The sequence below is a fragment of the Osmerus eperlanus genome, chromosome 9 (genome assembly GCF_963692335.1).
Source record: "Osmerus eperlanus chromosome 9, fOsmEpe2.1, whole genome shotgun sequence".
Classification (NCBI taxonomy): Eukaryota; Metazoa; Chordata; class Actinopteri; order Osmeriformes; family Osmeridae; genus Osmerus; species Osmerus eperlanus.
The window spans coordinates 17,822,890-17,834,662 of record NC_085026.1 but is presented as its reverse complement, the minus strand read 5'-3'; the positions used below and the strand labels follow the sequence as shown (position 1 = coordinate 17,834,662).

Genomic DNA, 11,773 nt, shown 5'->3' with positions numbered 1-11,773 from the left:
TAAATACCCATACTTTTAAAGAGACATAGTCGGTTCGCGCCGCTGGACTTCCGCCATTATTTTGGTATACTGTCATCATAGGTTGGCACAGTGCTTGTAAAGGTAATTTAAGGTAATGCCATGAACGTGCATTCCTATTACATTATTATCTTGACCACTTTCATCTGTGACCACAAAAGTGAGTCGAGTTTGCAGGCAATTATATGATAGACTCAGTTAGAGCCAGACAGGTTTGTTTACACTTTACAGACAAAAATCATTATTTTATTGACACAATTGAACGTAGGCATACATACAGAGGGAGGGTTTATTTAAATAATTAAACAGTGTAAATAACACTACATAAGACTGCTCTCATTCAGACATATTGGTCATAATCAGAAACAATATTACGTCTCTAATAAAAGAAACAAACATGCTGGGGCTTAAAAGAAGTGAAGGACATACAATATCTAATTTTTTCATATATATTTTTTTACAATCAAGATAAAATAGTTTATCTTCACATGATTTTTTACAAGCAGTACTTTAAAGGCATTTCCATGTGCTTGGTTTGTACACAGACTTACGTAGTTCTTCCTGTCCCCTAATACTAAAAGTATTTGTCCAAACATACTATCATAGATGGTAAAGATGTTTGTTAAAGCTTATTTAAATGAGAAATACAGTTGAGTTTCATCCAACCCTTAAGGGTGTAAATGAATTTAGTGATGATTGAAAATGATGTATACCTTGTGAATGCAAGTAATTGGATTCCAGTAAAAACAAAACAAAACACTGGAAAAGCACCATGACTCAAGCAAAAAAACGTCATGAATTATGTCTACATGAAGTAACAACAATACCATGAATAACACAGAACATGAGAATATTAGATATAAATTATATGACACGGCAGCTTTCAGTGGAAACAATATAGAGAAGTTTCAGGGAAGGCTGAAAACAAAACATAAATGTGCTGAACTCTTCCGCTGAGTTTGTGAAGGATCAGCCTGTGGCTGTAGTCTGATATGGAGCTGTGTTCAAGATCGGAGAAATCGGATGTTTTTTGAACAGCATCCTTCCCAGTCAACACTAAATATACTTTAACAGAAGAATGCCACTCAGTACTAATGAGGTTATTTCTGTGTTTTTCTCTAACCGTCTAAAAGGCCATGTAACTCTCCGACAGTCATGCACGCCCAAAAAGAATTCCTCTTTTAATTCATAAATATTTTCTTTACTAAAATCTAAAATGTACACTCTAGTATAATTCTACGTCTTCATTCGACCATTATCACACGGTCAATCATGAAACACCAGTACAGAAACATTAACATGGATGACTGTTTGAATGCCAGTCTTAATCTAAGCATAGATTTCCATTTCATTCTTGAGAAACCAGACTGCTTGTGGAGTCTCTCTGGCCATGATAAACAGCAGCTTTTCACAGCTACAACTGACTTAGTGCAAAATCTAAAAGGTTGCAGTAAAACATGCCAATGTATCTGCAGTGGATGCAGATATCCATTTACCATCAGTGAGAATACACTTAATGGTAGTAAAACCCCACAGGGTTCACAACAAACCAATATATTTTTGAACATATTACAAATGCTATTTTCTTTGTGGTAGAAAAATATCTCAACACCATAATAAAAAAAAAAGCAGTGATTTTAGTGTCGACACAGAATAAAATATTCACTTTGTCTCCTAGCTCTCCTTTAAGAGGAACAAGTAACATCTACGCTCCTGTTTCTCTACAAGGCATCAGGAACTTTTAAAATCGCTAACATCTTCCCAGCCACAGCATCTGGGCAGAACCAGTTGAGTAACAGAGGTATGGTGAAGGGTGGCGAGAGCCTCGATCGCGTGACGGGGGCGAGAGCCTCGATCGCGTGAGGGTGGCGAGAGCCTCGATCGCGTGAGGGGGGCGAGAGCCTCGATCGCGTGACGGGGGCGAGAGCCTCGATCGCGTGACGGGGGCGAGAGCCTCGATCGCGTGACGGGGGCGAGAGCCTCGATCGCGTGACGGGGGCGAGGCTCCGTCACATGATCGAGGCTCTCGGGTCTCCTGTTTCCCGCCGCAGGAGGACTGAAGCTAGAGGTCTCCCGGCTTCTGGCTGCAGCTCAGGCATACACGCACAAGGTGGTCCCAGCCCCGGGAGGGGACGGGGCGGCGGTCTGAGGAGCACTCGTCACACACGCCCTGCCCGCAGGCGCGACAGTGGTGCTTGGACAGCTTGGCAGTGAAGAGGCGTTGGCAGTGGTGGCAGGACAGGATGTCTTGGTCGGGCACCCAGTAGGCTGGACGCGCAGCATCCTTGACCAGGCCTGAGGACAGCAGGAACACTCCGGATGACTGTTTACGCCGTGACTCAACAACATAGCGTGGATATTTGGGAGTTAAAACGGATCTTGTTACTACATTCTAAATAATTTGTTTATCCTCACGAGCCACCAGATGGCAGGCTGTCCCAGTCAAGACTTTCCACTTCTCACACTATTACACAATGGTTCTGGAGTGTTTCTGGACGTACTCACCCAGTGGGATGTCTATAGCAGTGACCACAGCTCCCAGAGTATGAGTCACAGCTTCTCCAACCTTCCTGGCGAGTGTCCCACCTTCCTCTTCATCAACCTCCTCCTCCTGGAGCTCTGGAACACAGTCAGATCAGGTAGCTAGGTTACCTCTGCTGCACGCGGCTCCAAGGTAACAGAGACACAGGCAGCCTTGCAACACGGTAGCCGGTGGCTGTACCTGTGTGTCTCTGCCTCTGCTCAAAGCAGGCATCGCAGACTCTGACAGGCGCCGGACCCCAGCCTCTCTCAGCGACGGGCATGGCTTTGGAGGAGCAGCCGTCACAGAAGCCCTCTCCGCAGGCACGGCAGTGGTGCTTAGTGTCGTTGTCCTGGAAGACCTGGAGGCACTTATGGCATGTCTGGAGCACAGGGGGACACAACAACAAGGGCTTGTTATTGAGCGACGGCCAGGGAGGAGGAGGCCTGAGCCAGTCTTATCTTGAGAGCTGCAAACAGAGGTTGTGTAAGAGCCTTCAGCCGAGTAAGGGCAGTAAACATGAGTAGCAAAGTGTTGACTTGGCTGTTGGAGCATGTTAGCGTGCGGGGGGGTGTGTGTGTGGGGGTGTGTGTGTGTGTGTGGGGGGGGGGGGGTGCGTGTGTCACTCACTAATATGAGGGAGTTGGGTTTCCAGTAGGCAGGTGCGATCTGATCCGTCAGCCAGGAGGTGACGGCCTTGGCAGGCTTCACGCTGAGCTCAGACATGGACTGGGAGATGTAGGTGACTCCATCCAACAGGCGCTGCGCTGCATTACTGTTGTCTTTTAAAAAGCCATCAGACTGTGGAAGGACAGTCACACTATCGTTAGGTCTTAATTGCTCGGATAAAGAGGCTCATCCGGTGTGTGTGTAGGTACAGCGGGCAGACTGACCCCAGGCCAAATGTGCTGGATCTCGGTACGGACTACGGTGTCCACCGGGTCCTGGTTTCCAAACCAGTACTGTCGGCTCCGGTAAATCACACCACAGTTAGGACATTCAATCACATACCTGCAGACCCAGACATGCAGTACAACACAGATCCTGTTACAGAGATGTTTTGCCACAATACATTTCAAAACACTAGCGATGCAAGTCTAGGCTTGCATAACAACATATCTCACAAAATGCGGCAGGTGATTTTAGACTTGCGCTCAAGGCGAGGATCACTGTGGTTAAAATTAGAGATTCGTGGTAACTCTAAGCCTGCCGCCTGCCCTAGAACATGCCCTGGGGTCACCCCTCGCCTGCTCACCCAGACCAGGCGTATCTGGCGAGACCCAGCCAGGGAGAGTCTGATGAAGCAGATGTCTTGGGAACCACAAGCACCTCCTTCCCTCCTTCATAGCAGGCCTAGACACAGGAAACTGGGGTCAGGGGTCACTGAACAGGTAGTGACGGAGGTTAGAGCCCGGTGATGTCAGCAGGTAACAGGAGACCTACGCCTGGGAGGCCCCTGCTGACTGCAGGATCATGTGACCAGGCTCACCTTGCAGGTGTAGATGCGATTGTCGTAGTGGACAGAGTAGTGACACCGGTGCTTGGCCTCGTGGGACAGACCCTCCCACAGATGGTTCATGCTGTTCCTGCAGCCCGCCCTGAAGCACAAACAGCAGCGTCACAGGTTACTCACCTGCTCGGCAAGTCATCAAAAGGAGCTGGAGAGAGAGACAGAGAGAGAAACAGAGAGAGAGAGAAACAGAGTACTGACCCACAACTGAGACAGATGCTGGAGCAGGTGAAGTACTCATCAGGAAAGAAGCAGCTGTGAGCTACAAGCTCGTCAGCAATCTCCCCATTGAAGCGTTCGCTGAGTGCCTGTACAGAGGACACAGACCCATCCTCAGGTGAAACACACCCAACACAACAACATTTACAAACCTACTTACGTTTCATTTTTAACACACTAGCTTTTCTTGAATGTTTCAAGTGAACATTCATAACATCCAGTTTTCAAACTTGTTTCCCATGTCATTTATGAACCAAAGGCTCGCCACAGGTGAGGCTGCAGGTGAGGCCGCAGGTGAGGCCGCAGGTGAGGCCGCTGAGGGCGGAGACACGCAGTGCTTCCCTCGCTGCCTACCTGCAGGGCTTTGAAGATGATGAGGGGAGTGCGAGGGGAGCGGGTGGCGTTGTTGTCCAGGAGCTGCTCCAGGTTGTGCCGTAGGCCTCCAAAGTCCGTGGGCGGAGTGGAGGTGCGCGTGCCGCGGTACTGGATGGAACTGAAGGCCTCTGGGAACCTGCCCAGCTTCCTGAAGCGCTCCACCAGCAGCCGCTCCACAGACTCGAAGGACTTGTCTGGATCAACGCAAGCAGATGCAGAAGGGGTTGACAAGTACGGACAGGAAGTAACATGTGCATCCACTAACTGCCTTTGTTCATCCCATATGATACTAATGTATCCTTTTAGCAGACGCCTGAAGCAGAACTATATAAGAACATTGCAACAGAGACAGAGAGAGAGGAACAGCTTGGCCATACATTAGAGTAGCACAGATTGTTCCATTTCTACATTCCAGGCCTTCTTTACACCTGTAATTTGAGCAACACCTCAGTGACACTTTGTGAAGACGTGCAAGACGATTTATCATTCTGATGTCTGTGCATTCACTCCTTCAAAGACCGCATCAAATGACTGACTTAAATTACTTCATAGACTTAGGCTAGTTCACTGCCCAAACAAACACCAACAGCCAACAGTTGTTGGGTTGTGTTGGTTTGGTGTGATGTGCCTGTTGGTGTTTCTTAGGGCAGTGTGAAAATGACAGTTATCTTTTCAAACATTACAAACAGCAGAACATCTGAAATGTGTGTTGTTTGTTGGATATTGTTGGGGCAGAATGACCTGACCTCAACACTGACCTGAGCCCAGCAACTTGGTGTGGACAGTCTCATGAAAGATGACCACAGCAGGGCCCAGGGTGGACAGAGGGACGTCCAGACCACACCTGGCTGTGGTGGCCTTCAGCTCCTTGGTGAAATGCTTCAGGTAGGCGTCCGACGCGTCCCCCAGGAACTTGAAGAGGTCGTCGTGGAGACGGTCGGCGTGGGTGCGGTAAATGATGAGGTCTGAGATGGCCAGCACCTTGAGCAGGAGGCGGGTTCTCTGACCCTGGTTAGTGCTGTTCCCCAGCAGGCCCTCGGTGTCGATCACCACCACCTTGTGGACGGGGTCGAGGGCAGCCCAGACACCCACCGTGCAAGACTCCTGCGTGGGGGAGGTCTTGAACACCTCCCTGCCCATGAAGAAAGTGTGGTTCAGAGTGTGGGACTTGCCTTCTCCCGTGTTGCCAAAGATCGCCACCACCTTCAGTAGTTTGTCAGGGGCACAGTTCAACGTCTTCAAAAACGAATCTTCATCTTTTATCTGTAATGAACAGAACGTTTTAGAAAAACGTATATGGTATGTAAGATCCTTTGACCTCTGCCCCCTGACAAGGACAGCAGTACTGAACACAGGGTACGAAAAGCCCCTCGTCACGTCACCTACCTGCATCTCCTCGTTTTCATCCACCAGGAGGAAACTGGTGGCGTTCTCCAGAAGTTTGGATCTCTGGGATTCGGTCGTGTCTATGAATGTGTTCGGGGGGCTCTCTACCTCCGCGGGGACGGGCGGAGGATAGCTGGTGACGTGGTGCTTCTTCTTGTTTCCTCCACTGTGGGTGCGCTTCTGGCAGTCCTGGCACAGGTTGAGTTTGCAGTTCTGGCAGCGGGCCGTCGCCCTGTGCCGTCCCCCGTCCGCCGAGCCTCCGCTGCCCCCTTTGCAACTGTCACAGTAGGGGACATGACCCGGGCCGATCTGGACCCGCTCGTGGTTCTTCAGGCGTTCTTGGCTGTGGAGTTCCTGCTCGCAGCGAACACACTGCAGGCTCTTGCACTCGTCGCATTCAAACACTGCTTCCTCTGAGCCGGCACAGGCGTAACTCTCTTGACAGATGAGGCTGGTGTTGACTCCCTTATCGGAAGATGAGCCATGGCCACTCATTGTTTCTCAAACGTGAGGGATTAAACACTGTGTTATGCTTGCGGGAGTGGTCTGACTGTAATGCCAACTATATCCAATAGGAGACTGAACAAAACTAAAGTTTGTGACCTTAGTGTTAGATATTATGTGCCCAACAGACTACTGCATCTGTAAGCTACAGGCTACACCAAAGACTTGATCTAACAAGACTTGGTATATTATGACAGCTGCATGGTATTCTATTGAAGTCTTAATTTTCTGTTCCTCTAACAATATCTTGTTTATGAATTAAATGTATACAGCATAAAGGTGCAAATGTACAACGAGGCAGTAAGATAAGTAGAATGTTTGGTTAATTGTCCTTTTCAAGTCAACAAACTTTCCTGTAAAACGTTTCTACTTGCACCCTCAAAATGTGTCCACAACTGAACAAAACAATTTAGCTGCCAGTGCAGATGATCAAAATTGCGGTTCTGTTGATTAAGGCAGGTGCAGCTTGCTATCCAAGTGCAGTGGCAAGACGATTAACGTTAGCTGACTTATTTCCCTGAAATATATAATAAATGTGCAAATGAACACAGATGCAGTCCACGTATATCTCTAAACTGGGCTGTCACTGTAGTTAGCTAGCCGGAGGAACCCATAGACCTAGTTTACAAATATTTTTTTCGAAAACGTAGGCTACTTTTGCTTAGCTGCTTCTCCTATGTATAACAGTACGTTGGCAAACCAATTGCGCAAAATGTATCTTGCTAGGTATCTAGCTTGACATTGAAAAGGGTTAGCTTACTATTCAGCTAGCTAGTCTAGTGCTATTTATGCCAACAAGCTTGTCAAACAAAGGACAGGCTTCAGTTAAGTCAGTAGCCAGGACAGACAAAATTGTAAGTAGAGAGAGGCAAAATAAGTAACATTAGATAATCCGGCAGGAAGAAATTATAGTTGGTCGCCCTGTATCAAATATGCCTAGCTAGCTAGCTGTTAGTCCACAGCAACTTGTCAACAATAACACAGATGGCTTAACAGTATCAAGCAGTCAGTCAATGTTCGGAAATCAGCGGGTCCGTTTTAGCACACACGATATGAAGAAAAATGGCACAATTCCGTTGGAGAAGTCTTTAAAAACTGTTCACTTAGTGCAATTAAATCCACTTTAGCTTTGTCATTGTTTTGTCAAGAAGCCCCCTCCCTGAATATCTGGGCTATTTTGTTGGCAGGTCAGATCAGATGATCAGATTATTTTCAGTCATGGGAGGGCAAAGAGGGTTCAGGGGATTGTGGGAGTTGTAGTTGACAAAGATTAAAAATGTCGGTAGATTTTTGTGGCAGCGGTTTTTATTGAACCACTTGAGCGTTAAACAGTTTTAAAATATTATTCAAGATAGAAGTTGAGCTACTGACAAATTGCATAATCCCTTTTATTAAAATAATATGCATGAACTCTAAATAGAGAATCTGTCAATTTTAAGATTCGAGAGTGGATTTATTGACCTTTCCTTGTAGACTGTTGTCTGTTTACTGACACATCGATTGTTTTGTGTCAAGTGTGATAATGTTTTCAAATCAAATCAAATTTATTTGTATAGCCCTTTTTACACGCAAGCATGTCACAGAGGGCTTCACATATGCCCATAGAACTGCCCCTCAACCAACCTAAACCCTCAAGGAAGACAAGGAAAAACTCCCAAAAAACTCTCAACAGGAGAAAAAAAATTGAAGAAACCTTGGGAGGAGCAATTCAGAGAGGGATCCCCTCCTCCAGAGACGGTTGGTGGGAGAGAGGAGCAGAACACAGGCTAAACATAGTCATACAGTGTCGATGGGTTTTTAAAACACCAAAATCCATTATTCAACTTTATAGATGTAGGACAGGACCGGGAGACTCGCGACCAGGTCCAGCGTTGGCTGACCGACGACCAGGCAGGTGCTGACAACTCAAACCCCCCACACCACAAGGGATGTGTGTGGGGGGCAACAACCAATGTTTTGGTGGTTGTAATACAAGATAATACCCAAGGTCAGCTTGTGGATATAGATTACTTGGTCAGCAATCTATTTTCTATCCATCCTTTATCCCTCTTAGTCAGCCAAAGGCATGGCTTAAACCAATTTGCTATGTTACAAAAAGTTAAAAGGAACTACTTTAATGGGAAGGCTTTTCAGATCAAGTCACTAATTTCAATGACCTTTGTCTTGTAAATTGGGACCTCAATGCAACAGCAGGTGACCATTGCCTTGGATTGAGATGAGGATGACAAAGTGAATTGAATGCTGTTGGGAGTCTCAGGTCTCGCAGTCTTTCCCTCCATTATTATCAAAGAGTCAACCCCCCTGGATGAAGGCCTAGGTTTCCCCAGTGATCAATTCAAGCTATTGTCACATACTGTAGCCTATCTAAAGTAGATGTAAACATTTTAATAGTAGCCTGTAAGTCTGTTTCAGTATCCTAATACGTACCCCACACAACTCCTAGACAAAATCACATTTAGACGTAATTTTGCACATTTATTAATCTCTCTATTTGACATGAGACATGTTGTAATTGTGTCAAATATTAACATGAGGGCATTTGACCAAAAATGACAACACAAAATGTAAGACCTCTACAAGAGGCAAATATGACTGCATATATACAGTTTCTAAACATTGCTAATTACAAAGACCAGAGTAAAACCATGAGATTTAATATAAACACATGAGGAGTTTGATGGATTGAAGATTGATATTTGCTTTGCATAGAGGGTTAGGCCTTGCATAGTGTTTACATGTTCCCTGGTAGTGAGCTATGACACCTTTCAAATAAGGATGTCTAAATAGATTGTGTGAATACTAAAGTCTTGCCATGATTAATTTAGTGAGAGGTTGTCAGTGGGGGAGGGACTCCCTAAATATTCATCAAGCCCTGAGCTGAGGTTTATCAACAGCTCCATAATCTGAGGGAATCTTCATTAAATTAACTCCCTCATGTTTGTGGCACAAATCAACACATTTCTTCAACAGAATCCCACTGATAGTTCATGAGTGTTTCTGGATAATGCATGACCAATCAGATGAAGCAGAACAACTTCTTCCATCCAACACCTGAGAAAGTCTTAGCCTGGTCCAGGAGTTTTAATTTATGAGCTTTTTTACAAGCCTGGTGCTTTAGAGCGGCACATATGGCTGAGTCGAATGCCTCTTTGAGGTTCTTTTGGGTCAGTGCTGAACATTCTACATATCCCTGCGCGCTTATCTTCTCGGCCAGCGACTCAGCCTGTGAGCGAACCACAGGTTTTACCCTCATCTGATCCAGATCTATGAGAATATTGACATTGTATCTAAGGTCAGACTGTGTTCCTACCAAAACGATTGGACAAGTAGGATTTAAGGCACGGACTTGGGGGATCCATTTTGTGGCGATGTTGTGGAATGACACTGGGTTGACAACACTGAAGCACAGGATGAAGACGTCTACTCGCCCGTACCACATGGACCGAAAATTATCAAACTCGTCCTAGAGAAAAATAGATAAGTATGGTATAAAAACCAGCTCATGTAGTATGAGCAGCTAAAACAATCGTGAATGTAAACTAAATGAATGATTCTTTCTTTAAGATTTAGGAAACTTATTACCTGTCCAGCTGTGTCCAACAACTGGATTCTAAATGGAATCCCATCAACGTGAACCAGCCCTAAATGGAAATATACATAAACAGATCATGCATTGCAATTCCCACCTCTTTGATCATCTGATTATGTTTTTGTTTTCGAACACTTACCCGTAAAAACATCAAAAGCCGTCTGTTGATAGTCATTTGGATAACCGTTGGAGATGTAACTCGTGATCATACTCGTTTTCCCCACGGCGCCGTCTCCAATCAACATACAGCTAATTGCGTGTTCACTGTTCTTCTCGTGAGCGACATGCATCCGGTGCTTAGCAGGCCTACTGCCAAGAGGCATTTTCGCATTTAGAAAATATACTCCTGGCTCATCTTTCATGAAGTAGAAGCACGAGCAGGCTCCGCAGACCAACTGCAGGACACCAGAGCGCACATGGTACACTGACTCATTCAGCCAAATTCTATCACCTTCGGTTTAAAAGAACAATGACGACCAATGAGGTACCGGCTTTCGACCGCTTCAATCAGTTGCAAATCACTCTTCACAGATGGGTTTTGCATAGCAGCGCATCCCCCATTCATGTGACTGCTACAGAAACAAAATGATCGGCCACTGGGAATTTGAAGATAAATAAATTAGCATTCTAACAATTGTAATAGCACGATGCTGTTGTAAAGTTATTGATATATATTGGGACTTGGGTTCAGTCGGTAAAACCTTTTAGAGGCTAAATTAACCTTTCTCATTACCCCCTCACACAAATAACAAAAGAGCCTTATGGAAGCCGACTATGAATATGATGCGCTTTCAATGTAATTACAGACATGTTACATGGTAATATAAAGTGCCATGTCTGTAGGTGGCAATGTTGTTACAATGTTGGCCTTTCAGCTAGTACAACTTTGGTTTTGTCTCTCCCGGTTATATAAGTTGAGTTGGGAGGGCCAACCCTGATCCTATCAACTGGAACATGCTCATGCTCTGCTGTCTGATACTTGTGAGTAAAAGTTTCACTTTAATGTGCATGTCTGCCTTCTTGTATTTAGGGGGGAACACCATTGATTAACTGAGATTATAGGCTGTATATTTCCTACTTTCTCTATCCCTCTCTTAAACGAATATTTTGACAAGCATATGCGCTTAAAAAAACTGAAATCGATTGAAATAGATTGTCTGCATCCATTTTCCTTTTCCTTTTTGATAAAGTTCATCTGGACTTTTTCTGCCTGTCAGTTCTGAGTATGAGACGTAAGCATGGGGACAGATGGTACTATTTAGGGGGGAAATGTAAAATTAGACAGCGTTCCTTATCTGTCAGAGCCTGCAGGAAACTGAGGAAACGTTGTGTTGGAAGGTCTCCACTTCCTGTTTGCCGTTGTTCCTCAACTCTTTCATTCTCTCCCTCTCGCTCTCTCCCACCTGCACTGGGAGTGATAGTGAATTTATTCGCCTGCATCGCAAGACAACATCTGGATGCCCTCTTCATCCCATCACCTGGCCCTATACTGTGGTGGTGACTTCAGTCATTCACAAGTATTGTTCCCAAGTCCAAGGTCGATTCCACACACAGGAAGCTTCAGCTGTACAGCATGGTGTTTCCTTTCCTCATTGTTCTGGTTGCATCACCCAAGCTAGACAGTAGAGGGCAGCAATACTCTACCAGTTTT

At 45.6% G+C, this 11,773-nt stretch overlaps 2 protein-coding genes across 2 annotated transcripts; both read right to left on the bottom strand.

The window, feature by feature from the left end:
• Window positions 1-242: 242 nt before the first annotated feature.
• Window positions 243-7,724, bottom strand: LOC134026902 (zinc finger FYVE domain-containing protein 1-like). Its single transcript, XM_062469943.1, has 11 exons — window positions 6,030-7,724; window positions 5,402-5,906; window positions 4,623-4,837; window positions 4,251-4,357; window positions 4,029-4,137; window positions 3,795-3,892; window positions 3,433-3,550; window positions 3,170-3,340; window positions 2,741-2,921; window positions 2,524-2,637; window positions 243-2,313 (listed from the first exon to the last, which is right to left on the bottom strand). The coding sequence occupies exons 1-11, from the start codon at window positions 6,522-6,524 to the stop codon at window positions 2,081-2,083; spliced, it is 2,346 nt and encodes a 781-aa protein (XP_062325927.1). The 5' UTR covers window positions 6,525-7,724; the 3' UTR covers window positions 243-2,080.
• Window positions 7,725-9,006: 1,282 nt separating this feature from the next.
• LOC134026964 (rho-related GTP-binding protein RhoU-like) lies at window positions 9,007-11,522 on the bottom strand. The gene is made up of 3 exons (XM_062470048.1): window positions 10,262-11,522; window positions 10,116-10,174; window positions 9,007-9,996 (listed from the first exon to the last, which is right to left on the bottom strand). The coding sequence occupies exons 1-3, from the start codon at window positions 10,482-10,484 to the stop codon at window positions 9,550-9,552; spliced, it is 729 nt and encodes a 242-aa protein (XP_062326032.1). The 5' UTR covers window positions 10,485-11,522; the 3' UTR covers window positions 9,007-9,549.
• Window positions 11,523-11,773: the final 251 nt, after the last annotated feature.

What these genes read in the sequence shown, in the direction of transcription:
- LOC134026902 (XM_062469943.1), bottom strand. Translation starts at nt 6,524, where the DNA reads ATGAGTGGCCATGGCTCATCTTCCGATAAGGGAGTCAACACCAGCCTC. An exon ending in AACCCAACTCCCTCATATTA is followed by an intron (nt 2,922 to 3,169) that starts GTGAGTGACACA and finishes CCTGTGCTCCAG; the next exon opens with ACATGCCATAAGTGCCTCCA. An exon ending in GCAGAGGCAGAGACACACAG is followed by an intron (nt 2,638 to 2,740) that starts GTACAGCCACCG and finishes ACTGTGTTCCAG; the next exon opens with AGCTCCAGGAGGAGGAGGTT.
- LOC134026964 (XM_062470048.1), bottom strand. Translation starts at nt 10,484, where the DNA reads ATGAAAGATGAGCCAGGAGTATATTTTCTAAATGCGAAAATGCCTCTT. An exon ending in GGCTTTTGATGTTTTTACGG is followed by an intron (nt 10,175 to 10,261) that starts GTAAGTGTTCGA and finishes ATTTCCATTTAG; the next exon opens with GGCTGGTTCACGTTGATGGG. An exon ending in TGTTGGACACAGCTGGACAG is followed by an intron (nt 9,997 to 10,115) that starts GTAATAAGTTTC and finishes ATTTTTCTCTAG; the next exon opens with GACGAGTTTGATAATTTTCG.